This window comes from Peromyscus leucopus, chromosome 7 (genome assembly GCF_004664715.2).
Source record: "Peromyscus leucopus breed LL Stock chromosome 7, UCI_PerLeu_2.1, whole genome shotgun sequence".
In the NCBI taxonomy this organism is placed as follows: domain Eukaryota; kingdom Metazoa; phylum Chordata; class Mammalia; order Rodentia; family Cricetidae; genus Peromyscus; species Peromyscus leucopus.
Genome location: NC_051069.1, coordinates 4,668,343 through 4,696,276, shown reverse-complemented (window position 1 = coordinate 4,696,276; position 27,934 = coordinate 4,668,343). Strand labels below are relative to the sequence as shown.

Here is a 27,934-nt window from a genome sequence, read left to right as displayed (position 1 = left end):
GGATTCTTATTTCCTTCTGTCTCTGTGGTATATATTATTGCTAAGCTTTTGCATTTTATTAAAAACTTTAAACTTAGGCACTGAATGAAGTTCTGCCATGTACGATGTTGACTGTTCACAGTCATTTTAGAGGGACTTTGATAGATTTGCCTTCATGGATTCCTCTGGTGTGTTCCTTCCTGGCTCCACTTTGAAGCTGGAAGTGGTACTGCACTGCAACATTCTGTCTGCCCAGGCTTCAGAACTGTTAGTTATGGACCATGTTAGTGCACTTGTTTGGGCTTGAGTTGTGTTTTATTAACTAAGCGAGTTCCTAAGACCTTTGTGGTTTCTCAAGGCCAAGGTGTGCTGATCTTCCCTCTGTTGATCATTTCAGTGGGTCACAGGAGGAATTAGTATTGCTGCCAAAAGAAACGAGACTCTTTGCCTGGGCAGATCCCACTGGCACCAGGAAACTCACGTGGAGCTATGCATCGAACGTTGGCGAGCATGATCTCTTAAAGGTAACGTTTGATACGGAAATGCTGTCTTCCAGGAACAAAAGCGAATGGAGATGTTTGTAGAAAGTGACATTGCAAATCATTTGTATCCGTTGCTTTTCTGACTGCTGTGATGAAGTGCTGGCAAGGTCTGTTTAATGAGGAAAGGACTTTGTTTGGGCCTTTGTGGTTCATGGGAATGCAGTCCATCAGGCCAGGGACTGTGAAGCAGCTGGCCACATGACATCTGGAGTGAGGGAGCAGAGAGAGATGGATGCTGGTACTAAGCTTGTTTTTCCTTTTTATGCAGTCTAGGACTGCAACTCCTGGAAGGGTGCTGTCTACATTGGGGTGTATCTACCCACATCTATTAGTTTTATTTAGAAAACCCTTCACAGATATGTCCAGAGATTTGTCTCCAAGGTGATTCTAGATCATATCAAGTTGACAATCAGTGTAAATAATCACAGGTCTACTCACCCCTGGTCTACTTGACACTCAACCAACCATTTACTTTTATATGCTAGCCTTCTGTCCCTTTCCCAGCTCCCCACGACCACTTAATAGTGTACATTGCATTCAGCCCCAGCACTGTTCAGAAGTGTGAGTACAATCGCTTCTGAGACACCCCCACCCCTGACAATCATGACAAAGTCACATATTTCTAACATACAATGCCATATAGGAAATAGTCCTATTCTAAAGGGAGGGGATGGGGGCAAAGCATGGAATGATCGTACTCAAACAAGAGGGATCCCAGCAGAGAGAAGGTGAAATCCTGCATTTCCATTCCATTAGCATCTGGGGCTGGTGGAGGAATCATCTGGGGCCCCGAGGGCTGTGCAGCCCTGCCCTGCCGACTCTGCTGCCGACAGCAGACACAGCCCTTCTCTCGGAAGCAGCTCCCCTCCATAGCTGAAGCTTTTCTCACAGGTGCCCCATGGTTCTAGCATCTCAAACATCCTGAGATTTCCACTGCAACTTAGGGTCTCCCCCTCCGCTTCTTGCAATGACCTCTTTGGGCTTCCTTGCAGGAACCCATCTCCGGTTTGGAGACGGCACTGGTGCCTGTGAAGGGTGCTCAGTGCCCCGCTCACTGCCCTGTCAGCACTAGCTAGGAACACAAACCAAGGTGTTGCTCTGCCGATGATAGGGAAAAAATGGATGGTTTTGTGTATGTGTGTTCTGTGCATGGGTGTTGGCACGTGCATGAGTGTGTGAGTGCATGTGCTTATGCATGTAGAACCCTGAAATTGATTTCTGGGGCCTTCCTCAATCTTTTCCCACTTTATCAATGTGACTAGTCTAAGTAGCCAGCTTTCCCCAGAATGCTCTGCCTCTGCCTCCCAAGTGCTGGGAATATAGGCAACCACTCTTCCCACTTAGCTTTTAAATAGGTTCTAGAGCTCAAAACTTTAGATCTTGCTTGCAGAACTCTGCTTCATCCTGAGCCATAGCCCCAGACCTGGTGAGTAGTACTATTATTTTTATATAAATGATGGCTTTATGTCAATTTGATCACTGGATTTTTCTATCTTATAGTCATTCTTTTTAAGCTTTTCTAATCCTTCCCAGTTATTATATTCAGTTTGAAGTATGAAAATTCCATTCAGGTTTAACTCAGTCTTTCTTTTTCCAGGATGAGTGTGGACAGTTTCCATATGATGCAAACATCCAGATCCACTGGGTGTCCTTCCTTGATGGGCGCCAGAGGGTTCTTCTTTTCACGGACGATGTTGCTTTGGTTTCCAAAGCACTCCAGGCAGAAGAAATGGAACAGGCTGATCACGAAGTCACCTTGTCTCTCCACAGCCTTGGGCTCTCTCTGGTTAACAATGAAAACAAGCAGGAAGTCTCATATGTTGGAATCACCAGGTATACACAAAGGGAGATAAGATGCTGGGAATCCTTAAAAGGCCCGGGGTTCATAATACCCAGTTAGTGAGAGTATAAACAGATCCTTGTTCTTAATGTGACCTATTTACTAAGTAATTCTTCGACTGTCAGCTGAGAGGCCCAGAGACACAGAGGACTCAGATACTTCTGTGCCTTCACAGTACCCATGTTAGTTGGCCAGGAAGAAAGTCAGTCCTTCCTTCCTTCCTTTCCTTCCTTCCTTCCTTCCTTCCTTCCTTCCTTCCTTCCTTCCTTCCTTCCTTCCTTCCTTCCTTCCCTCCCTCCCTCCCTCCTCCCTCCTCCCTCCCTCCCTCCCCCTCTCTTTTTTGTTTTAAAAAATGACTTACAAAAACCTTGTGAAAAGCTCAAAATGGTACCTGCATCTGCAGTGGAAATAATTCATTTTGTGCAGTGGAATTTGGGGAAATTAACATGCTTTAGGCACTACAAATAAGTTAGAAATAAGGTTCCTAAGGGAAGCAGTATATACTGTGATATGTATTTGAAATGTCTGGGTTGTGGAGATCAAGGACACTAAGATGGATTGTTGAGGGTTAAAAGTTTATAGACAACAGCATGGTGGGGACACACTCCAGGAGAGTTTAGGTCCTGTATCAAAGACAGCATTTTAGGGACTCTGGAGTAGAGTAGCGTCCATATGGCAAAGTCTGGGTCCCTTGTCACAAAACTTGAGGAAGGGGACAGGTTGCCTAACACGAGCAGCAGCTAAGCGCTCTGATGCTCCGCACCAACCTGGAGGGTGTGGGAAGGGAGTGTGTGGGCACCAGTAACTACAGGAGGCCCTGTGAAGTGTCAGAGCCTTGTAAACTCATTTCCCCAAGTGAGAAATCGAGCTGGAAGTGTTAGGTAGAGATTCACCGCACTCAAAGGATGCCTGCAAGCATGTCAGAGGGTCGAGAGGCCAAGCGCACTGCGGCCTGAGCAGCCATCTGCTCTGGACTCTACGTCTTGTAGGGTTAGTTGTTTAGAATTTTTGCAACCAGTTATTTCCTCCAATTCTTTTTCTGTCAAGAAAACACTTGTCTCCTCTAATCACACTGAGTTTGGTGAAGGACTTATTTGGAGGACAGTTTCCCACAATGAAACAATCCGTTTAGATACCCCTTATCCATGAGGAAGTTTTCCCAGGTTTCTTGGCTTTTTATCAGGAAGAGCTGTTGAGTTTATGTAACACATAAGTAACATTATCAATTACTAATATCAGTAAGCTAAGTAAATCAATATATTACAGATTCATATTTACTTTAAGAACAATATTCTTTAATATATATTCCTCAGCAAAGTACAAATTATAAGTCACATCTAACCCACTGCCTGTCTATGTACAGCTTTCAGTTTCAAACCAAAGCTTTTAATACTGAAAAGATGGGAAAATAATATTTTATAAGAAGTGAAATTATGTGAATTCCTAATGTGCAGCTCGTGAGTAGCTTTTGGGAACACAGCCCCGTTTCTCGTCTTACATGTATAGCTGCTTCCTCACGGTTGCTCTGTGCATTCAAATCACAGTGAACATTGTCTTGCTATATTGCTTATTTATTTATTCTTAGTACTGGATACCCATAACATGAAAATGAGAAGAATGGACTTTGAATGTCCCTCTTCTAAGGCATAGCAAAGTGAGCATCATCTCGGACAAAGCATTAATTTATTGTGTAATGCCGTTATAGCTGTGCCAGAAGAAGATGGAAAACATTGACACTTCCAAACTAAGCATGCTTGCAAGTGAACAGTGGCTGGAAAAGTTAGAAACTTCTAATACAGACCATCTCACGACAGCCCAAGTTTTCACAAAGGCAAATGTGAATGAGGCTGTAGCCAGTCAGCTTCTGGGGAACTCCTCTGTCAAGTGTAGCAAGGAACGCTTTTGTAGTCAGTCACGGGCTGGTTGAGTCCGTCTGATTGCAGCAGCTAGAGAGATGTGTGCAGAGATGATAACTTACTAAAGGCCATGAGCGTTTTGGTGAGGACAGTTGTATAAGAAGTCGGGAACATTCAGAACAACACTAGTCAGCAACCAAAGGCCAGTGGCACAGATGGTGCCCTGGCTTTGAGGAGTCAGCTGATGTTCCTTTGCACTCAGTCACTGTGCATCTGGGAAGTCATTGCAGAGCCTAAAATGACTGATTAGCTTTTAAGTGTAGGTAGCTCAGAATATTTTCAAACAGGAGAAAGATGAATTCTGCTTGACTGAGCTGAAGTCTGAAATGCATTACAACTGGGAACAGAATCTTAGTTGGGCAAGTTCATAAAACTTTGAAATGCAAAGCATTTCATGCCTTCTGTTCTTCATATTGTGTGCCAGCAGATCTATGGGAAATACTTGAGTCTGTTGTATGCTGTCAAACTCAGCCTCATGGGTTTAGCCACCATCACTTTGGTAATGTTTTGGTGACGGTAGACGTTCCTTGTGCTGTGTCTTACCACACAGCAGTTGAAGGGCTTAGCAGTGGAAGCCTCTCACTGACCGCTCAATTCTGGGTCAAGAGTAAAGTCTTTCAGAAGGGAATGAGTTCCCCTCCGGTACTGCTCTTGCACTCTCACTGGAACTGGAAACCATCTTTTGCTAAGGAATTGACTGGTTCCATATGAACTTTAATTGACAATTAGAAAGCCAAATAGTGCTCCTATGCAAAATGCATGTTGTCATTAACTCATTGTTAAGACAGTTAATGTTTAAATCATGGGCCATGTCAGTCCGTTGGTGTGCATCTCCTGTGCTGTCTTGAGTTAAAAGGTCTCCAGTCCCTGTGTGTTTGGAGAGGACATATTTTATATCCTGAGCCTTCAGTTGCACAGACATTGTTCATATATGCAAAGGAAATGTTTACATTTCAAGATCCCCCTGTTGAGGGACTTCTTTGTAATCTGTCATTACAAGTCATTATCTGCAATGTACTGATAGGCTAAAAGGCAAGTATCAGCACAAGAATTTATTAGAATTTTATAAATCCCTGCCAGGTAATAAATAAAAAACAATATAGTTACAATGTTCTCATAGATTAATGTCAGTACTTGGAAGTAACTGTGAAATGGTTGGTAAGATGCATGTTATAAATCAGCATGGATATAGGGCTGGAGAGATGGATCAGAGATTAAGAGTGCTTATTATTCTTGTAAAGAACTCAAAGTAGAATCCCAGCATCCATGTTGGGTGACTCACAAAAACCTCTAACACCTGCTCTAGAGATCTGGTGCCCTCTTCTGGCTTCCATAGGCACTGCACACAGGAGCACACACACAGTCATAAAAATAAACAATAAATCTTTATTTTTAAAAATCCACTTGAATAGTTGATCATTTGCACTTGATCTGGATAGTAAAGAACAATAATTGTGTAAAATGTTGACATCTCCAGAAGAATATTGTAGATTTATGTTTCTAAAAAAATTGTGTTTAGTTATTTTTATATTTTAAATTCCATCAGTTAAAAATTTTATGGAAGGTTTTTTTTTTCTTCCCTTGACATTGACAATATACAATCTTTGTGACCCTGTAAAAAAATAAACAGAAACAGTCAGTTGCTTGGTTGATGCCACTGTGTTGCCATGAAAGATCTTTTCCCCTTACCTTTCCTTTTGAGCATTTTTTCAGGTAGGTGAAATTTGCTGTTTTAAAAGAATCTCTTGTGTTTAAAATCATCTCTTGGGGGCTGGAGAGATGGCTCAGAGGTTGAGAGCACTGGCTGCTCTTCCAGAGGTCCTAAGTTCAATTCCCAGCAACCACATGGTGGCTCACAACCATCTGTAGTGAGATCTGGTGCCCTCTTCTGGCCTGCAGCATACATGCAGACAGAACACTGTATACATAGTAAATAAATAAATCTTTAAAAAAATGTTAAAAAAAATCATCTCTTGTATCGATGTGATTTTCATAGGAAATTGATAGCCAGATAAATACAAAATTCAGCAACTATCTCATGAAAATATATGCTTGTAATTAATTTCACTTGTGGATTATTTTAGTTCAGGTGTTGTTTGGGAGATGAAGCCGAAACAGAAGTGGAAACCATTTAGTCAGAAGCAGATAATGTCCCTGGAGCAGTCCTATCAGAAGCATCTCACATCGCAAGACCGTGGCTGGATTAAGCTAGACAGCAATTTTGAGGTATACCGAAGTGTTGTTTGATGGTCTTATGGTTTGTGGTGTTACAGCTTTGGAAGTCCTTTGTTCTAGGTCATGGTACCAGGAGCAGGTAAACTTTTAATGCCCTGTGTACGGAAACTGACTCAAAAGTGAATAAACCTGTTTTTATTAGGAAGATTGTCAGTATACTTAATCAGAGCAGAGTTATGAAACCATTTAACTCTGGCTTTCTTCTCTATGTTTATCATATGTTCTACTTGCTGATCATTTCCATGGAACTTGTTTTCAGTAAGATTATGACTGTGGACAGAGCTTCTCACAGTTTGAGTAACACCTTCACTTTGATGAATACAGTTTGTGATATTATGTATTTTATTGATGAAAATGTACATAAACTTTGATGCATTATTTCATCCAGTGGGAATGATTGTTGGATGTAGGTTAGCACCCACATATAAAGCTGTGCTCTTCATTTGTCACTCAGAGCAAAAACATGAAGTCCTCTTTGCTGCGCAGTGTCTCCAGAAGCTTCCCTGTATTTCTAGACTGTTCCGCTGCAGGCCTGAGTTTTGGCTGTTCTTGTCTTTGCCATCCTAGGGCAGAGTTTACACAAGCCCCAGCCATGTGCTCTTCCTACACCCATCAGTGTTTGCGTGTGCCATTAGGTCAGACAGGAACAAGCTCGGCTTCACTACTAAACTGTTTTGCCTAAGGATTCCCTGGAATTGGGATGGAGAGATGGCCCAGCAGCTAAGATCACTGGCTGCTCTTGCAGGGGACTGAGGTTCAATTTCCATCATTCAGTGGCAGCTGACAACCTCCATTAACTCCAGTACCAGGGGATTTGATGCCCTCTCCTGGCCTCCACAGGCACCTCATGCATGTGGCACATATAACATATGCAGGCAACTCTCATATCTACAGCATAAAAATAAATTAGACCTATTTAAAAAAAAGAAGTCTCTGTTACTGTTGATTTTTTTTTCTATAAAGCATTTTGAGTACAGTTTCTATCATTTCAAGCATTCAGAAGTCCTAGTTTCCTAGTAAGTGTTAGAAAAGCAGCGCTCCCGCTGCAGAGGCTGTGGCTGCAGATGACCCGAAGAGCTCTTCCAGTTGGGTGTGGTGGTTTGTGTATGTCATGCCAGAACTTAGGAGGCTGAGGCAGGAGGGTTGCTGTGAGTCTGAGGACAGTCTAGGCTATAGAGTGAGACCTGACCTCAAAGGAAACAGAATAAAGCAAGATCCCTTCGTGGGACAGAGAGAGACGAATGTGTCCTGCTCATGCAACGCCGTGAGTGAATTGGTGTTTTAAATGCTGTTAGAGAGCTGCCAGCTGACACCAGCTCATCACAAAAGCGCTTTTGTTTCTTACAGGTCAATTTTGACAAAGTTCCGATGGAAATGCGACTTCCCGTCCGGTGCCCTATTAAACGGGACTTCTTAGCAGGGATTCAGGTTGAATTTAAGCAGTCTCCTCACCAGAGAAGCTTAAGGGCCCAGTTATACTGGCTCCAGGTAACCTTGCCACTCTCAGCTAAATAGATCTCTATGACCACTTAGGCAGATATGGAAATGAGACTTAACTTACTCTTAGAAAGCTGTGGTTTGTGTTAAATTATTATGTTCTGGGGTGTAGCTTGAGAAGAGTAGGTGTGGTGTGCATGAGGTCCCCGAACCAGTCCTCAGCAGTAAAGTTATAAAAGTAAATTGGTATTTTATTTATTATTATTGTTTTTGTATGTGTGTGTATGTGTGCGTGCACGCGTGTGCGCATGTGTGTGCACATGTATGTGTATTTTCCCCCTACTCTCACACACCCTGTGGACTCAGCTGCTTACCATACCAGTCCAAAGCACTGTATGCTATTGAGACGGTCAGTTTGACCATTGGCCTGCCAAGGGGTTTCTTACACTATTATGTTGTTCTTATACATTCCTTTCTGTTTGTCATGAGAACCCTAATTAATGGGCTTCTTCATGGCAAAGTGCAGAGCTTTATTGAACCGTGATTGGGGGTGATTTCTTACTAGTCCCCTTCTCCATCCTTCCTCTCCTCTGCTCCCCCACCCCCCTTAGTGCCCCTCCACCTCTCCGAGGTTTGATTTAGGTAGGTCACCTTTTCTTTTTCCACTTTCTCTAATTTTATATTCACTTCCTACTTACATTTTATTTGAGCCCACAGAGTCAGAATTTCACATCCCAAAGAACAGACATCTGCCTTGCTGTGCCAGTGGGCTGCACAAGGTCAATGCAGCTGTGAGGTTTTTCACTTATTCTCTTCAATGAAGGCATGGCCTTGCTGGGACACATCCGGTTTACATGTAGTGAAGCTGCTAATGGCACCTCTTGTGTGTGCAGACACTTAATTACCATCTCTGGAGCTGAGTGTTTATGTTTGATTTGCCCTAACCTGATCAAATGCTTTGTGCTTCCAGGTTGACAATCAGTTACCAGGCACCATGTTCCCAGTGGTATTCCATCCCGTGGCTCCTCCCAAATCCATTGCTTTAGATTCAGGTAAAAAAAAAGAAGAGAGAGAGCTACCGACATCCTTTCCAGTGTGACTGGTGGAAAGGTTGACTCGGTTCCTTTCTCCTGTGTTTCTTTTAGAGCCCAAACCTTTCATCGATGTGAGCGTCATCACAAGATTCAATGAGTACAGCCAAGTCTTACAGTTCAAGTGAGTCGAGTTCTACTGTTCTCATCCAGGAATCCAAACAAGCATCGTTTTGAAAATACATTTTGTTGCCCTTTTGTTGTTGTCTGTACAGAAATTCTTTTTCCAATGAATATATTGGGGGGCTAGTGGATTTTTTCTTTAATACTTAGACATATTTTAAAGTAGGCCGCACATATTTCCATCTCTAGAGTTAGAATATAAAGTAGTGAAGTACGGATCTGTGAGCTCTGTTCTTTAGAGCAGGTGCCTTGAACTTTGAGACTCAGGTGATATGTGCTGTGTCTTCTCATTTATCATCTCTCCTGTGACATGATGAATGTGGCACCATGTGGGACTTTGGGTGGAAGTGCTAATACAGCAGTATTTCTTCAGTGGTGGCTTCCCCAGACTAATAAGTCTCAGCCTCGGAGACTTTGATCTTATTAGCATAATGTTAAGACACAAAGAAGTAAGAACTTACTGTAGCTTTTAGGTGAAAAAAAAAAATCAGTTATGACCATGTTTAGAATTTTTTTTTTGGAGACAGGGTCTTACTGTATAGCCCTGGATGTCCTCAAACTCACAGAAATCCATCTGCCTTGCCTTCTGAGTGCTGAGCTCAAACATGTACACTACTGCTTCTAGCTTAAAATATTATACGTATTTCCCCACAGGTATTTTATGGTTCTCATCCAGGAAATGGCCTTAAAAGTTGATCAGGGTTTCCTTGGAGCTGTTATTGCCCTGTTTACCCCAACAACTGCCCCCGAAGCTGAAAGAAAACGGGTAACAATTTTTTTTATTTCTTGAGCCAAACTTAAAATAAAAAATTAAATTAGCCACCTTTGAGCTAATCCTTATAGTGAGAAAAAAAATTAACTGTTTGAAAATTTTTTTCAGACAAAGTTAATCCAGCAAGATATCGATGCTCTCAACACAGAGTTAATGGAGTCTTCCATGACTGATATGTCGATCCTGAGTTTCTTCGAACATTTCCATATATCTCCTGTTAAGGTTTGTTATTAGAGGATGGGTGTGATTGCCTCAGAACTTGTGAAGCGTCTGTATACCAGTGTAGCTTCATTTGTTACATCAGGTATTTGATGGGGTTTCATTTGACCAATGGTGACAATTAAGACAGTCCTCTGGGACATATGTGCAGCCATTAATTCCCACAGAGGTACCACTGGAGCATGTTCTCTGGAGTTGGATTAATAACCCCGGTACTCAGGGAAGAAGCTGACAGTGGCATTTCTTAATTAAGCGTAGAGTGCTCACCAGTGTTTAATGTTTTGGCTGCATTTTGTAGTAACTACCACTGTGTAAACAGAGCTGTGGCGGCTGCTCTCGCTGGCAAGTGAAAACGCTGAAGTGGGTCTTATCTGTTGACGGGTGTGTTTGCCCCTTCCCAAATGTGATTGTACCTAAGGGAGTGGAAAATTGAATACCTTTCACTTCCCTGACTGCACCTTATGAACCCATTTCATTTTTCCCTTTCGTTGTTCTTTACAGCTCACTCAGGGGAAGATGGCTTCTTAGTAAATTCACAAATGCAGTCAACTGTTACGTGCTGAACCTGTGTAATGGTCCAGATTTACAATTAAGTAATGCTTTACAATATTGATGATCCTTTGCATTCTCAGGAACTGTCCACAGCACCATAGATTCAATTATATTCACCAGTGTGTTCGGCTAACAGGGTGTATAAAGCAGAGTTGGTATTCTGAACGGTTGTATTAGTTTGGAGATACCGGGCATTTCCAGAGCTTATGTAATAGACTGTATATAGTTTCATTCTAACCAATGAGTGAAGATCAGTTACTATTGGGATTAATGTTATAATCATTGATTGTGATAATAGATTATTTGCTTTAATTAGATAGAAATGGATGCTTAGCCATTGTTTTGCCTGGTGGATTGCTTGTGTGCCACTTGGCACGTTTTACTCTTAGACAGTGATTCCATTTTGCAAAGGATTCTGGTCTTCTCCATCCAGATTCAGAGGCGTTTATTCACTATAGGAATGGAACTTTGATGTTAGATCAGACTAATTGGTATTTTATGGAAAGACCAGCAGGAATCAAATGTACTTGCGCTGTGTCTATTGAGCTGTATGTGAACAGGATGTGGGAGACTTCCCCGGGATACCTTTGGTGGTGCTGGAAGATCTAGTCCCTGTGTCTGCACAGCTTTGTTTGGGTTTTCCATGTATTGAATGCTATTTTTCTTTCAGTTGCATTTGAGTCTGTCTTTGGGTTCCGGAGGTGAAGAATCAGACAAAGAGAAACAGGAAATGATTGCAATTCATTCTGTGAACCTGCTGTTGAAAAGCATAGGTGCCACCCTGACTGACGTGGATGACCTCATATTCAAGTAAGACCCTTGTTAAAGTGCGTGCTGGGAACCACCCATACCCGAGGTGCTTTAGGATATTGATTCTCTCCAGTGGTGCAGTGTTAGCTTAGAGAATGGATGCATCTTCCTGCTCATGACTTGAAGAGTGTGGTCTGTGTTACACTCTAGGCTTTAGGACAAAGTTATAACTTTGGTTATTTTTGAATATTTCATAAAAACTAAATTACTCTGAAGTGTATATTATGAATTGACTGTGTTTTACTACTGAGTTCTATTTTTTTTTAATTAAAAAAAATTTTTTTTTCATTTTACATACCAACCTCAGTTCCCTTTCCTTCCCCTTCTTTCCATCTACCTGCCTCCCATTCCACCCCCATCCACTCCTCAGTGAGGAGTCAACAAAGTCTGGCATACCAAGTTGAGGTAGGATCCAGTCCTTTCCCCTTGCATCAAGGCTGAGCAAGGTGTCCCACCATGGGGAATTGGCTCCAGAAAGCCAGTTCATGCATCTGGGATAAGTCCTGGTCCCACTACCAGGCACTCCACAAACATATCAAGCCACACAACTGTTACCCACATTCAGAGGGCCTAGTTTGGTCCCATATAGCTTTCCTAGCTGTCAGTCCAGAGTCCATGAGCTCCCACTAGCTTGGGTCAGCTGTCTCTGTGGTTTTCCCCATCATGGTCTTGACCCCCCACACCCCACACCCTTCTTGCTCATATGAACCCTTGTTCCTCCCTTCAGCTGAACTCCAGGAGCTTAGCCCAGTGCTTAGCTGTGGGTCTCTGCATCTACTTCCATCAGTTATTGGATGTAGGTTCTATGATGACAATTAGGATAATCTCCAATCTGATTACAGGGAAAGCCAGCTTAGGCACCCTCTCCATTGTTGATGGGAGTCTTAGATGGGGTCATCCTTGTGGACTCCTGGGAATTTCCATTTGGAAACATGTGGCAGTGGGTGAGATCGCAGTGAGTGAGATCGCAGTGGGTGAGGTCGAAGCAGATCACAGCGGGTGGGACCGCAGCGGGTGAGATTGCAGTGGGTGAGATTGCAGTGGGTGAGATTGCAGTGGGTGAAATTGCAGTGGGTGGGATTGCAGTGGGACATGTAGCAGAGTGTAACGAACCCCCCCCCCCCCCGTTGCTCTCAGGAGGAGGTTCCGTGTGCATGCCAGTTCCATATGCATTCCGTAGCTGTCTGCTGAATGGAATAGTCCACAGTGGTGTTGGAATAAGGGGTTACCTGAGAGAAAAAGCCCTTTTAGATGATTTCTATCTCACTTGTGTGCTGAGTTTCAGAGAAAACAAGGAGAAAAATATAAGATTCAAAGTGAAAGACTTGAATAGTTAAGAAAGCTCAGCTGGTGAAGTGTTTGAAGCCTGAGCTCAGTCCCCAGAACCCACACAAAATCCAGGGGGGGGGGTGGTGTGCACTTGTGACCCAGTGCTGGGGAGTGGAGGCAGGAGGGTCCCTGGGTCCCAGTGTGCAGCCAGTCTAGTCTACTTGGTCGTTTCCAGACCAGTGTGAGAGCCTGTCCCTCCTCCCCAAATGGCAGACAACACCTTGAGATAGCGTGCAGGGTCGACTTCCGGCCCCCACATGCTTGTGCACATACTTGCAAGATAGGTTTGATTATGTAAGAGTTAAGTACTCGGGCTGAAGATTTAGCTCAGTGGTAGAACATGTGTGCACGCACGTGAGAGTGTGTGTGTGTGTGTGTGTGTGTGTGTGTGTGTGTGTGTGTGTATGTGTGTGTGTGAGAAAGCAAGACTGAGCTTAATCTCTCTGGCTATACATAACAACAACCCTAGACACTTTTCTCAAAACCAAGCTGTGGAGTGGGATGGCAGATGGGGCAGGGAGATGGTTCTGGTCCCAGGGTTAGACACAGAGCAGCCAGACTGTGTGGAGGCCTCACAGTGAGAAAATGGAGTGGCCGGCAGGTCTTAGAGATGGCCACCATCATTATCAGAAATACATACAGATACTAGAGAGGGCTGAATTAAGAAATGGGTACTTTAAGAATGCTGATTATATGAATGGAAACTTATATGTCTATACATACATGCATATCATATACACACACATGTAGATGTACACACACAGATGCCTTCAGGGTTTTTGTTGTTGACCACTCAGTAGTTTTTGGATGTGTGTGTGGTGGGGAGATTCAGTTATAAAATGATCTGAATTGCAAGCAAAGAGGTATCCTCACTGTGTACCTGCCAACACCCTTTATTATAACAACCTTGGGCGTATCTGAAAACAGGATTGTTCTCTGTGACTCTACTGTGTGATGGATGCTACACACACAGTCAAACGCTTATGGAAATTTTGAAAAAAAATTATTAAATACATATTTTAAAAATATAAATACACAATTCATAATGTTGAGTTTAAAAGTGACATACAGAATGCTTTAAGTTTTGGGCTGTATAGAAAAGGAAAGAAAGAACCAAAAATGGGAAGCAATAAGAAAAAGCTTAAAAATGTAGCATGTCATTTTATCATTATTATTTAAAGGTTTTATGTGTGTGTGTGCACACACACATATGTGCACGCACGTGCGTGCACTAACGCACTCCCTGCTGAGGATAAAACCAGGGCCTCACACATGCTACACAAACACTCTAACACTGTGCTGCATCTCCAGCCCTGTGGCTGACTTTTTAAAATTGTTTTCCTCTTTATTTATTTATAAAAATCTTACATGAGAATTACTGTTTTTGTAGCAATCATTTTAATATTTTGTTACCATAATATTAAGATACCAACTATAAATTAAATGTTACTGGAATTAGCTGCCACTGAAAGTTTCATTTTACTCCGAACATCGTTGTTGCAGTAGCCTTAACTCTCCCTTGTCTCCCTCAGACTTGCTTACTATGAGATCCGCTATCAGTTTTACAAGAGAGATCAGCTCATGTGGAGTGTCGTTAGACACTACAGTGAACAGGTAACTAACTTCCTGCTGCGGTAGCCTGGGAACACACTGCATAAAGCGGGTGGGCGAGAGTGGAGTGTGTGCGGAAATGTGGTGGTTGACTTTGGTCTTGCTCCTCTGTGGCTTTCCCTGTTGTTGTTGGCTGTTTGAGACATGCTCTCCTGCAGTCCAGCCTGGCCTTCAGCACTACAGCTGAGGCTGTCCTTGACTTCCCAGCCTCCCTTTCTCACTCTCCCCAGACCTGGGTTTACAGGCATGTCCCATCATACTCAGCATTGCTTAGTGGTTGTCTTAAGTGTCTGATTCAGTTCTTTTTTTTTTTTTTTGGTTTTTCGAGACAGGGTTTCTCTGTGTAGCTTTGCGCCTTTCCTGGAGCTCACTTGGTAGCCCAGGCTGGCCTCGAACTCACAGAGATCCGCCTGGCTCTGCCTCCCGAGTGCTGGGATTAAAGGCGTGCGCCACCAACGCCCGGCTAATTCAGTTCTTTTTTAAAAGTGAATTTTACTCTAGATTAACTTGCTTTTATTTCATTACGATATCAAGGCTCAAACATCATTTTATGTGGGTCTTACAATGAACTGATTTCTTTCAGTGTAGCCTAGATGTCCATATAAGAAGGGATATCAGATATTCTTAGTAATTCTAATTTTTCCTCTTGAACATTTCATACATGCATATAATGTTTTGATTAAATCCACTCCCCCTTTCCTCCCTTCCAATTCCTCCTTACCCATTTCCCTCCCTCCCCCCCATTAAGTTCACCTAGGGCTGCCAGTGTGCATGGGTGTGGGACCATCTACTGGAGTATGGGTAGCATCTCAGTGGCCAAATCTCTGATGAAAAGTGACTCCCCTCCCTCTCCCTATAACCATCAGTTGCCAAAGTTTCTCAGTGATGGGCGGGACTTCATGGGCCCCTGCCCATCCCTGTTGGGTTTTGGCTGGCTTGATGTTGTGCAGGTCTTGTGCACACAGCTAGTTCTGTTTCGCTAGCTTGCCTTCCATTACACACTTCAAAATGTTTTCTCCCAGGGCCCCTTTCCTTTTTCAATGATACCTTTACCACTTCAGGACATGTACAATGCAGGCTAGGGGATTGTGAGAGGACTTCTCAGCCAGCTTCTCCCTGGGTATCAGGTACTGCGGGCGTTGGATTTATAGGCAAGGAGGGGGGCAACATTACAGGCCACTCCGGTACAGTTACCACATGGAACTGCAGGGCTGCGTTCATCTTTCCGTCCTCTGCTGGGAGATCACTCTTATGATGCACATGGACAGTAGGTTCAGACAAGTATACATTTTCCTTATTTTGCCTTAATTACTAGTGATTGCCTATGTAATTTAACAATAATAAAACAATAAAGACAGCCAACAGTCATTGAATTTTATATTCCTTTACTGTGCCTGATCTTCCATGCAAGGTCAGTGTAATCTTCCATTTTGCAGCTGGGAAAGTCGGGATTAACAAGTCCCTTGTCTCAGGTCACGACTGCTAAATGGCAGCTGTCTCAAACCCTAGCAGTTTGGTTGAAGGCACACACAACAGGATATCAGGCTGGGGAGCGCTGGTGGTTAGTGTGCACCCTCTCCTTTAGCTCTGTTCTCCCTGTCATCCCCTCCTCCCGTTGCTTCCTAACGTTTCTTCAGCACCTGGGAAGGACTTAGCTGACTGTCTTTTCTCCTGTAGTTCCTGAAGCAGATGTATGTGCTTGTGTTGGGCTTGGATGTGCTTGGAAACCCGTTTGGACTCATTAGGGGCCTGACCGAAGGAGTTGAAGCACTGTTCTATGAGCCCTTCCAGGTACTGGCTTGCTGCTTATCTACCTGTGTACAAAAACAGGTGTCCTGCTGTCCGGTGACAAGTGTTGGCATTTTAGCCGTGTATGTCAGTGGAATAATGTTCAGATAATTTGAAAAAAAGTTTTCGGGTTTTGTTCAAAGTACTTTTGGTGACACTGAAAGATTGTTTATATTCAGATGAACACATCTAATGTTTATCCAGGCCATGAAGGGCGCCTGAGGTTGGGTATTCAGTGTAAGTGTCTGAGAGCTTGGTAGATTACAGACGGCTTCTGCTGCCGTGGAAAGGACAGAGCTGGGTCTTAGGAACCAGCTGTCCATGTTGGGGCTCTCATCCCACATATCCACCTTTGTTTCCAGAGTCCAGAAGGCCAGAGTCATAAAGTTTTAGAAGGACCATGTGGAGAGAATAAGGGAGCGATAGAGCCCCATACTGTGGGCCTGTCCTGTGAGCAGAGCTGGTTTTTCACTCTGGTGGACATTTGCCCTGGGAAACCAACTTCATGTTGTGGTCAAAGCCAGTGATTCCCATCCGTGCAATATTCATCTTGTCGAATCTGCTGAGATTTTGTAGGTTGAAACTATTTTTAACCACTGTCAGGGTAAATCTATCAATATTTAAGAGGTAGAGTAAAAATGTTTTGGTCTCAGTCCTTACTGATTTTTATACATTCTTTGTCTTATGGAATCTCTGTAATGCTAGGTTAAAAGTCTCACACTTACTGGAGTTTAATACTCAACCTTTTTTTTTGGATCAGGGTGCTGTTCAAGGCCCTGAAGAATTTGCTGAAGGATTAGTGATTGGGGTGAGAAGTCTCTTCGGACACACAGTAGGTGAGTATGACCTATGTGTCTATGTGTATGTAATTATTACTCTACAGTACATTGTTTATGGAAAGCAAGTGGTTATATGTAATAAGAGAGAGTCCACCTTTCTATTAATCCCTCTTAAAGCACATTTCCTTTATTTCAACTGAGGCGTGACATAGCAGTGGCCTCCTGGACTCTTAATGTTCATAGGTTGGGTGAATGTACTTTAAAAAGTACACTTGATAGCAAAAAGTCATAGTAATTTTCCATTTGCGTATGAGAAGGATCTGCAGGTGCCCGTTCAAAGCCGGTGGATGCTGCTGCCTGGCCGTGACTGACTTCACTTCTCCATGTGCACTCTGTAGGTGGTGCTGCGGGAGTCGTATCTCGAATCACAGGTTCTGTTGGCAAAGGCCTGGCAGCAATTACAATGGACAAAGAGTATCAGCAGAAGAGAAGAGAGGAGATGGGTCGACAGCCTAAAGATTTTGGAGACAGTCTGGCCAGAGGAGGGAAGGGCTTACTGCGTGTGAGTCTCCTGTTGAGTCTTCCGGAATCCACCCTAGACACGCTGAAGTTGTTCAACAGATGCCACCTGCTTTATGGGTCTTTCTGCTGTGAATTTCCTATGATTTAATATTTGCAAAATCAAAGTGGTCATTTATATGTGTGTGTTGTTCACTGTCAGGAAGTCCTCAAATCTTAAAAAAACCCAGAAAAGCAAATGTAGTATGTCTATGGAGACCTCTAGTGGTTGGTTTGGTGTTAAGCACCTTCCATTTTTGAGAGACTGATGACGGATTTCTCTTGCAGGGAGTTTTCGGTGGGGTGACTGGAATAATAACAAAGCCTGTGGAAGGTAGGTAGAGAACACTTTCCTGCTGCACAGAGGTGAAGGGTGTGTGCATGCTATTGCTTCTTGGTGTTTGAGAGGGTTGCCAACTAAATTTTATATTATAGTCCTGATTATTAATGTATTTGAATCATGTTCTCATCAAGGCCAACAGATAGCTAGATTCTCTGAGGCCCTCAGTAGCAATTGATGTGGATTAGTTGTATGTGTTCATCCTGTGATAAAAACACCTGCTTTTCAGAGTATTCTATCAAAATCCTCTTTCTTTTCAGAAATTGGTGAGCTAAATCTAAAGCTTAAATGTAATTCAAAAGATCTAAAATAACTAAAGTCTCCTTAAAAATTAAAAAAGCAGTGTTGGAGGACTCACATGTCCCAGCAGTGCTGAATGTCCCAGTTTTAAACATTGCAGCATGAAGCTACAGTAAGCTTACATGGCATGATGCTGGCATGAAGGCAGGCGTGTAGGTCAGTGAGCTTTTGCAGGTCCCTGAGATGAGTGCTGAGATGATCTAGCAATGGCTTCAGCAGATGGTAGTTACATCTGCATGTGGAGAACAGTAACCCATCCCTGCTACACACTGTAAAAATAAACCCAGAATGGTTGAAGTGCCGGAATGTGAGAGCAAAACTCAGTACTTAGAAGCAGATGCAACAGCTAGTGCTGTGGTTGGGCAGAGCCCTTGTAGACAGGACACCAGGGTGTGGGTCACAAAAGAAAAGGTAGAAAAGTTGGACTCACCAAGATTTACATTTTTATGTGTTGAAGAATACCATGAGGAAATAAAAAAGACAGCTTGCCAAAATTTAAAAATATATATATGCCTTGAGAGAATATTATCATAAAAGGAAAAAATCCACAAAATGGGATAAAAGTTTTGTAAACTATATTTGATCAGAGATTGATATTTTGACTGTAGAAAGAACTTGTGCAAGCTAACAATAAGAAGATAACCCAACTTAAAATGGGCAAAGGATCTGAATAGACTTTTCCTCAAGGAAGATGTGCAAACGGTGTATTTCATTAGTCATCAGTGAAGTGTGGATTGTAAATCAAAGCAAGAGCCCATGTAACATCTGTTAGGATCCCTAAAGTCAGGTTATTGAGAGTGTGGGGAAGCGGGAGTCTTGATGGGCTGCAGTTAGGAGCTCACAGTAGTGCAGCCACTTAGAGGAGAACATTCTGCCTGCCCATCCCTGGTCAAACATGGAGGGACCACAAATCAGCAAGGAACCCTAAAGTGTTGAAAACAGACATTCAGATAAAATATTACACGTGAACGTTCACAGCTTCATTATTCATTGTAGCAAAAACATGGGAAGACTGTCTATCACCAATGCATGACTAAATAAAATGTGACATATCTGCTCAGTGCAATATTATTCAGCCATAAGCAGAAACCAAGAAGTAATTAATACATGCCACAATATAGACGAATTTAGAAAACATGATGCTAAGCAAAAAATAGCTCCAGTCCTTATAGACAGTACAGTGAATGCTACTTGGATGCAGTGTGCAGAAGAGCAGCTCTACAGGAAGTAATCTAGGTGATTGCCTGAGTCTGAAGGGGAACAGGAAGGAGAGGAGGTAAGTTGGATAGGTTCTGAAGAGGAGGTGGGGAAAGCGGGAAGTGATGAACTGTAGGCACAGGGTGTCTTTCTGAGACAACAAAGACTTTCGAAAATTGATTGTAATGATGTTGTACAGTTCTTCACACACAGAAAACACTTAATTTGTATAATGGGACGTTTTACAGTGTGTGAACAGAGTTTCCAATAATTGTGAGTTGTTTTAAATACACTGCTTGGATGTCCTAATGGTTGCGATGGAATATGTGCTTTCTGCTAAGTTCTCAGACCTCTCAAGCATGGGTGTTGACTGAGCGGGATCAGTGCCTCTGTTCTGCGCGGACCTCAGGGTCTGTCTTCTGGGACTTGCTGCTCACCCTTAGCATAAGCAACTGCTGCAGCAGGGCTGGCGTTAGCCCAGGAATCTGCTTAGGAGGCTTGGAGAGCAGCCATGTTATCACGTGAAGATGAAATGTGACTCCCCCTCAGATACCTAAATACTCCTGGCTTCTGAGTTGGCTTGGGGTTTGGTTGAGTTCGAACTTGCTGACCTTAAACTATCATTGCGTATTCATTTTATTCATTCATGGTTTCCTAAAGGTGCCAAGAAGGAGGGCGCTGCTGGCTTCTTTAAAGGAATTGGAAAAGGACTCGTGGGTGCCGTAGCTCGTCCAACTGGCGGAATCATAGATATGGCTAGCAGCACCTTCCAAGGCATTCAGAGGTAACAGTCTCCACACGGTGGGGGTGTGTGTGTGTGTGTGCTGTGTGTGCCTATTGCTTCTGGGTATATATGACTGGGCTGGGTGTTTAGTCTGTTCTTAAGGCTCTTGAATCTAATTGGAAGCCATGGAGGCTTTATAAGGCAAAGGGCAATGGAAAGGACTACAAAGCATAGAAAGGACCAGTTTTCATTTATTCAGAGCTTTAAATGTGCTCCCCTTACGCCAGGCACTGATAGCAAGGGTACAAAGTGTCCAGGACCTTTCAGGGATGCTTAGAGTCCATCAGGTAAGGCTTTAATAATTTTTTCTTCACTTTGAGTAATTTGTAATTTATAAATTACAGTTTTTACTCATTTATTTGTGAGTTCGACCAACATAAATTTGTCTGATTTTGAAAGAGTCTCACATCATTCTCTGGTAGTGCTGAGCTACTTGGTACTCTCGTAATTGCAGGGTTAAAGCGAACACCTGGAATCGACTTTTGGTATTAGGTAGGTCGACTGGAGGTCTGCAGCCTGCGTCCACCTCGCCTGATCCACGAAGATGGCATCATTCGTCCCTATGACAGGCAGGAATCTGAGGGCTCTGACTTATTTGAGGTAAATTCTGCTCTTCGTGTTGTGAGAAGGGAAGGGTCTAGGACTTAAGATCTCACGGGTGGTTTTTCAAGTCCCCAATCATGAGTCTTTGAAGGAATCTCCATGGTTTGCAGAGTAGCATGTATTGTATGTTCTGTATGATGACCTGGCAGGTAAGGAGAAGTAACTGGTAACTGTTTTCTGCACGGGACAGGAAAAAGGCTCAAGGCTTTTTTCGTGCCCAGAAGACTGTCTTGAAAGGAGCTGTTGGCTGCTTCACTGTCTCTGTGGCAGCTCTTAGTTACTGTGCTCAGTTTTGGCTTCTTGCTTTGTGGCTAATTGTTGGAATTCCTCTGCTTCCGTTGCTCTCAGTCAAATGAATGTACGCCTCTTACTGTGAAAAATCTAAGTTTATTCTGGTAAACAGGACTGGAGGAGAGAAAAAGAGATTATACACTTATATCTACATTATAATCTCGTTAAACACTTAAAAATTCATGTATTTTGGCATTTTGTTTTGGTCATAGTTTCATTATACTTAAATAATATGTACATGCTTAAATGGCTATTCTCCCAAGACTGGCTTTCCCTCAACAGAAACGTACTAATATTTTTGTACTTTATGATAAAGACAATTATTCTTAGCCTTTGTTTTTTGTTGTATATGATTACATTTTATCTTTTTGCACACTTCTAACTTTATTTTCTTTCTTTTTCTGCCTACACAGCAAGAACTGGAAACACAGGAGTAAATGTTTCCTGTACTGCCTGATTCCATCCTTAAAACTCAAACTACTACTATTAACTGTGTGTGAATCAGACTGAGGGTTAATTTTAATGAAATTTTGTCTATAACTCTCACTGATGTCTGAACTTTTCATAATAGTGGCTTGACGACAGTTGAAAATTGTGACTTCTTGTAATTCTGCACATGTCTAAGAGGTGCAGGAAATAACTTGGCCAGTTTGGGGTTGGGGTCAAAGGATATTGGACCCAGCGCATATATTTTGCTACAGTTTTGGAAATTTATCATTTTTGTGTATTAGGTTGTTCATGTACAGATGGAGTTGGGAGGATGGTTCTGTGCAGTGAGTGTCTCTGTATATTTGTGAATCTCGATGATGGAGTTACGTACAGTTCTGCTCCATATGTCACCAAACTTACTCATTATGGGACTACTAACAAGCAATGTGTCAGTTTCTCTGAGCTTGTCCTTAGACCTGAGATGAGACCTGACAGGCATAGGAATTGTAGGACAGTGTTCCTTCAGTACCTTTTTCTTTCTGAGCTCACTTGCAGCTCAGTACATGAAATGTTTTTGTGGAGTCCGCACCCTTAACCTTGAGCAGAATGCTTCTGGAAAACAGAGCCCCGTGGCTGGTTATGCTTACTTCATAGTTACTGAATTTAATTATTGCCACTAGACTCAGTAGCAGACCATGTAATTAGGCAAATTACCTCCGTGGCAGCTGAATGTATAGAGACCTTTACCTTTTCAAAACAAACTCTTTAGAGGCTCGGACGATGGCTCGGTTGGTAAAGTCTTTACAAACAAGCCCAGAGACCTGAGTTCAGATCTCCAGGACCCACATAAAAAAGGCAGATGTGGTGGTGGTGGTATCCATCTATCACTCCAGTACTAGAGTCGGGGCTGGGAAACAGGCAGAAGCTGGGGCTCCCTTAGTGAGCACCAGATTTAGTGGGAGAGCCTGCTCACAAACAAAGCAAAACAAAAGATAGAGAGTAATGGCAGAAGATGCCTGATAGTGACCTTAGGCCTCCATACATACGCGTGTGCATACCTTCATATACACATGCACAGACATAGACATGCATATGACATTGACACTTCATAAACTTCTTGATGTGAAAAAAATTAAATTATCATTTCTACCCCCAGTTAACTCTCAAGTTATATTTTAATTTCTTTTTAAAATAAATAATGGAAATGTTTAATTTTGTAATTTAACAGTGTCTTATCAAACAATTACAATTGAAAGTAGAAACCCCATCCCTGATATATGTTTGAAGATAGTGAAACTGTTAAGATGCAAGCATTCAGTAGGATTCATTTTTTTAGGCAGGGTCTCACTGTGTGGCCCGCCTGGCCTAGAAACTCTCTGTATTGACCAGGCTGGCCTTGAACTCACAGAGATCCTCTTGTTTCTGCCTCCCAAGTGCTGGAATTAAAGGCATGAATTTATATGTTTTTAAACATATAGTTGTAAAAGCCAATTATCTGAATGCTTTACATTAAAAAAAACAATTTAAAGAGAAAATAATTGATGTCCAACAACCAGACAGTGCTGGACAAAGGAAATGACTTACATCATTGGGCTGGGGCACAGCTCAGGTAAAAAAGCACACACGAGGCCTGGGTTTGAACCTGGAACCACTGTGTTCCCCTCAAAATAAGACTTCTGTGCTTATGGGACCAAGGATAGAAAAAACATGTAAATATTAACAGTAGCAAAAAATAAATAAATATAAATAAATAAAATAAATAAAAATATCTTCTTGTGCCTGGGTAACAGGGGATAGGCACAGTGTCTCTGTGTACGCAGCTTCTATGAGGATCAAGCACAATCTGTCGCTTCAGATGCTGTAGGTTCTTGTGTCAGAGCCACAATTTTTAGTTTTCCTGACTATACTTCGATTTTACTCCGACTTTTGTGAACCTCTGAAACCTAAGGTCTTTATTTATTGTGTATTTGTATTTTATTTTTTTTAGCTCCTGAGTGATTCCTGTGGTTTCTCTTTTTATAAGTGTATATTACTAAGCACAAAAGGTTATTTCGGCTAAGCATATAGTCATCTCGAATGGCGCTTTAGTTCCCACATCAGACAACCCTTTACACTTGACTCTATTGTAACAATTATTGGAAGGCACGGAGAATAAGTCGCTGTAGGCTTTGACAGTTGGCTCCTGGGTGACTGAGAAGTTTAGCCACTGCATCTCCTGCTCGCCCATCTCGCTGCAGTCAGCCAGTTGGGTCAGAAGCAATTACCGGTTATTTAGACTCTGCTGGACTGACTCCATAAGGGAATAAGTAGACCTGTAACTATCGCAGAGTCTTGGAGTAGTAGATTATATCCTCCTAGATCCTACTGTCGTATTAGTTTATTCGAAATAATTTATTTGGGGATCTTTATTTGGGGAGCCTTTTTAACCTCTCAAGCATTCCTCTGTGTTCTCTACCACTTTGCTGTGAAAAGCCTTACTCACATGCCATGTGCATAGTCCACTCCAGTATTCCCTTAGGAAATGCTGCTTATGCTGTACATGTATGTGTATATGATGTATATAGAGACAGGTTTTATTTATTATTTATTTTGCTTATGACTCTTAACGGTCATACAAGATTTAAAGTGGAATTCCTTGCTTTCTTCTATCCAAGTGTGTTTTTCCATGTGTGGAAATGTTTCATTAACGTTTTACCCCTCGCCTGTCTCCCCGCTGAGATAACCTTTGTTAGACCGTTGTATATCCGACTGTTCTCGGTCCCCTGGATCGGCTCCTGTGCTGTACTTGGTACTATTAACTCCCTGATAAATACCGCTGTGCATTTGTATTTTGCCATTTCATGCCCTGTGCCATTTCCTTAGAATTGATTTGAAAGGGAAGAGAGGGAATGGGCAAAGGGCCCGTTCTTTAGCAAAGTCTTACTAAATTCCTTGTGCTGCGTTGGGAAGAGAGCATCACTTTATTCAGTCTGGCCTCCTGCTGCCCTCAGTGGCTGAGCGTCTTACTCTGAACTTCAGAGTCTACTGGATCTTTACGAGCACTGAAATGATATTTTTCAGTGTATCTTGGTAATAGAGTTCCCATTAAGGCTCTTCAATGGTGGTTGAAGCACAGCTTGATAAACAATAGAAATATTGAGAAAGAAGCATGTGTCTCTGCTCCCTCCAACCTCCCCGAACTCCAGCTCAAGGCACTACATTAGTATAGTGTGCTATTCCATTTTCCCATTTTCCCTGAAGAAACTGAGGTATTGATGGCAAAATATTGGAGCTAATTCCCAGGGGCAAACTGTGAATCAAGTGCCCATCTCCTCTGAGATGCGTTCTGAAGATGCCACCTCAGCTCTTTAGTTCTTTTCCTTATTCATGGCTTTTGTAATCCTTGGTCATGATTTTTTTTTTTGTAATTGTCAAGTGTGTGGGTTCCATCCCCAGCACCACAAGTGAAGAAGGAACTTCAGCTTTGCAATCACACCATCAAGCATGCTTTCTCTGCTGTGTGTATGTTGACTTTGTGATCCTAGTGCTGTTGGTGGTATGTTCTCAGTCCTGCAGTGTGACAGGCTCCTTCATTCAGTGTGTCTGTCTGTCTTCTGTGTTTTACGCCCATGTATCATTTGATCTTTAATCATTCGCTATAGGTGATATCAGTAATAGTCTTTCATTAGTATGTGTTATAAAAACGGTTTGTTATTTTTAATGTGTATTGACTAATTTAAGTCAATCGTTTTAAGATACTTGAAAAAGAAAATAAATATTTTATTGGCTACAATTTATACTTGGGTTTTTTTGTGCATTAGAAATAAACTGTGTGAACTATTTTGAAATGCTATTTTATTTCAAACTATTTTGAAATTATTCGTGTCCATAATTGTCTATTTTAGTCAGAAATACAATTCGTATGCAAATGTTCCTTTTCAACTTGTACTTAATCTACAAAACTAAATATGGCCCAAACCAGCAAATACCTTGGAGGTTTACCATTACATAGTACATAACCTTGTCCAAAGAAGTGGTTGGGTCTTAGCATTTTAAAAATTACTATTTTTTATGTGTGTGCCTGAGTGTATGTATGTGTACTGTGTGTGTGTTTAAGCCTTTGGAAGCCAGAAGAGGCATTAGAGCCCTTGGAACTGGACTTACATGCGATTATAAACTGCAGGGTGGGGTCAGAAATAGAGCCCAGGTCCTCTGAAAGAGCAGTAAGTGCTCTTATCCAATGAGTCAGCTCTCCAGCCCCTGGGCCTTAGCTTTTCAGAAGGGTAACAAACTTCTCTCGAGGAATAGGAAGAAAAATATAAACCATCCTCGGAAAAGAATCTCAAGACCATGATTTCTAAATATTATGTTCTTTGGTGAGCAGTTATTAGACCCACCCAAGCCCTTGCCAGGGAGGGATCCTTTAAGGACTGCTGAGACATTAATACAGCAGTTTTATACTTACCACGTGTTTATATATTCTTAATTAAGATGTATGCTTGCTTCTGGTTGATAGTTTCAAATCTCTTAAGTTACTAAGAACAAGATGTTTTTCATCAGACGTTCACCTGGTAAGCATTCAATACATTTCTCTTTAAGGCAATAGTGAAAAGTAATTGATACTGTAAATAAGTTGTTTTCTTGCTTCAGATGCCAATATGTAGTATTCTAGTTTTGTTTCTAATGTACCTTTTCCAAACATTAATTATCATCAACTATTATACAGATAGTATTTAAATATATATAGTTCCCAAGTCTTAACTCTTGTGTCTTTTTCAGAACCATGTCAAGAAGCTGGAAGACGAGACCTACCAGTTCCACTGTGCTGTTCCTGGGAACAAGAGAGCAGTCCTTATGATTACAAACAGGTATTGGCATCCAGATGCAGCCTAGCTGTGTTCATGGGAGGACTTTCAGGGACTGTAGTGACAGAGGAGTTGGAAAACTATACTTCAGGGGCAAGGTGACCATTTTTATTCAGTCACAGAAACACAGTTCTAGATAGTTCCGAGAGCACGTGTTCAGAGACCCTCATTCTGGAGAGGCAGAAGCTGGGCCCAGCTTGGCTTAGGGTTTATCCAGATGTGGCAGCTGCTGCTGATCCAGTGAGCATAGCCTTCATCCTGCAGTGGTGATGTCATGGTAAGGAGTCACACTACAAATTGAAGAGGGTGATATCACTTTCCCTTGTGAGGTTTTATTGGGGGGCATTGACAAATCCCTTTTAAGGATGGTGTGGTTTCTATATGCCCATCTGAGTTCCTTCTCAGTATTTTGGTAAGCACTTTTTCCAGAGAAAAGGGGTTTGTGCTTAAATATCAAATGTAATGTCTCAGGATTTACTCTAGAAATAAACATCTCCAGATAACTACTGTAGATTAATGATTTTCCAAGTGCTATATTTGTAGGATTAAAGCAGAGTGTTTGGAGTAGACACACTCTGCCCTTGTTTCTTCCTTCTCTCTCTTCTTTACCCATCCCTTCTTCCCTCCCTCTCTCTCCTGCTCCCTTCCTCTCTCCCTCCCTCCCTCTAATGTATCCATTCCATCTATCTGAGTTTTGGAAATCAAACCCAGGGTGTTAAGTGAGTGTTCTTGAACTGAGCAGCAACCCAGCTCCTCACTGTTGGACCTGAATAGACCTGGATGAGAAGAAAAATACGAGAAGGTGAACTACAGAATCCAGACTCTGAACATGTCTTTCTAAAGGGGTTAACCAACCAGTCATATAAGGAAGGCTTGTTCAATCATCTTATTGACCCATTAGTTGAGGTGTGACCACGGGAGCTGTAGAGATGGCTTGGTGCTTAAGGGCACTTACTGCTCTTGTAGTGCCCAGGTTCGGGTCTCAGCATCCACATTGGGCTGATGCCTCTGACCTCTGTGGACAGCTGCACTTAAGTGCACATACCCACGAATACATACACACTTACAAATGAAAACAGACCTTTAAAAAGATCTGGAGTGGATCATGGAGTGGACTCCATGCCAGGGTGTGTCACACAGGAGATGATGAGATTTGAACGGTGATACTTGGAGCAGGAAGGAGAATGGAGGCTGCAGGTATGGGAGAACAGCTGTTGATGGAGTGGTCAGAAGAAGAGAGGGAGCCTAGAATCACATAGAACAGGAAGCTGCATCTGGCACAAGGCCCTGATACCTGATACTGAACTGGGCTCGGGGTCAGGGGTGTGGGGGCGCTCATCAGAGACTGGTCAGAATGCTGTGTGGGTGTTGAATGTGTCAAATGAGGGAAGGCTCTGCTGGCTCTTCTCTGCAAGGGCCAGGGGTACTGTAGGTATCGGCCCCAAAGAGTCCAAAAGTCTCCTGGCACCCCCTCTGAGAAGCAGTGTCAGGGCCTGCTGTAGTTCCCCTGACTACCGGGTTCGTTCAGCTCTGCCTTCCTGAGCACCCAGAGTCTAGCCATTCCT

At 42.5% G+C, this 27,934-nt stretch overlaps 1 protein-coding gene and 1 long non-coding RNA gene across 2 annotated transcripts in view; both read left to right on the top strand.

Moving 5' to 3' along the window:
• Positions 1-20,313, top strand: part of Vps13c (vacuolar protein sorting 13 homolog C) — a 95,021-nt gene extending 74,708 nt beyond the window's left edge. The window contains exons 53-67 of the mRNA XM_028866011.2: positions 377-503; positions 2,119-2,354; positions 6,362-6,503; positions 7,860-8,000; positions 8,920-9,001; positions 9,095-9,164; positions 9,818-9,929; positions 10,044-10,157; positions 11,377-11,516; positions 14,378-14,459; positions 16,134-16,247; positions 17,005-17,080; positions 17,422-17,585; positions 17,870-17,915; positions 20,079-20,313. Coding sequence (XP_028721844.2) covers positions 377-503; positions 2,119-2,354; positions 6,362-6,503; positions 7,860-8,000; positions 8,920-9,001; positions 9,095-9,164; positions 9,818-9,929; positions 10,044-10,157; positions 11,377-11,516; positions 14,378-14,459; positions 16,134-16,247; positions 17,005-17,080; positions 17,422-17,585; positions 17,870-17,915; positions 20,079-20,206 — 1,774 coding nt within the window. The 3' untranslated portion in view covers positions 20,207-20,313. The remainder of the gene's footprint in view (positions 1-376; positions 504-2,118; positions 2,355-6,361; positions 6,504-7,859; positions 8,001-8,919; positions 9,002-9,094; positions 9,165-9,817; positions 9,930-10,043; positions 10,158-11,376; positions 11,517-14,377; positions 14,460-16,133; positions 16,248-17,004; positions 17,081-17,421; positions 17,586-17,869; positions 17,916-20,078) is intronic.
• Positions 20,314-20,713: 400 nt separating this feature from the next.
• LOC119088300 lies at positions 20,714-23,574 on the top strand. The gene is made up of 2 exons (XR_005091921.1): positions 20,714-20,802; positions 21,510-23,574. It is a non-coding gene; the product is annotated as an uncharacterized LOC119088300 (long non-coding RNA).
• The last annotated feature ends 4,360 nt before the right edge of the window (positions 23,575-27,934 follow it).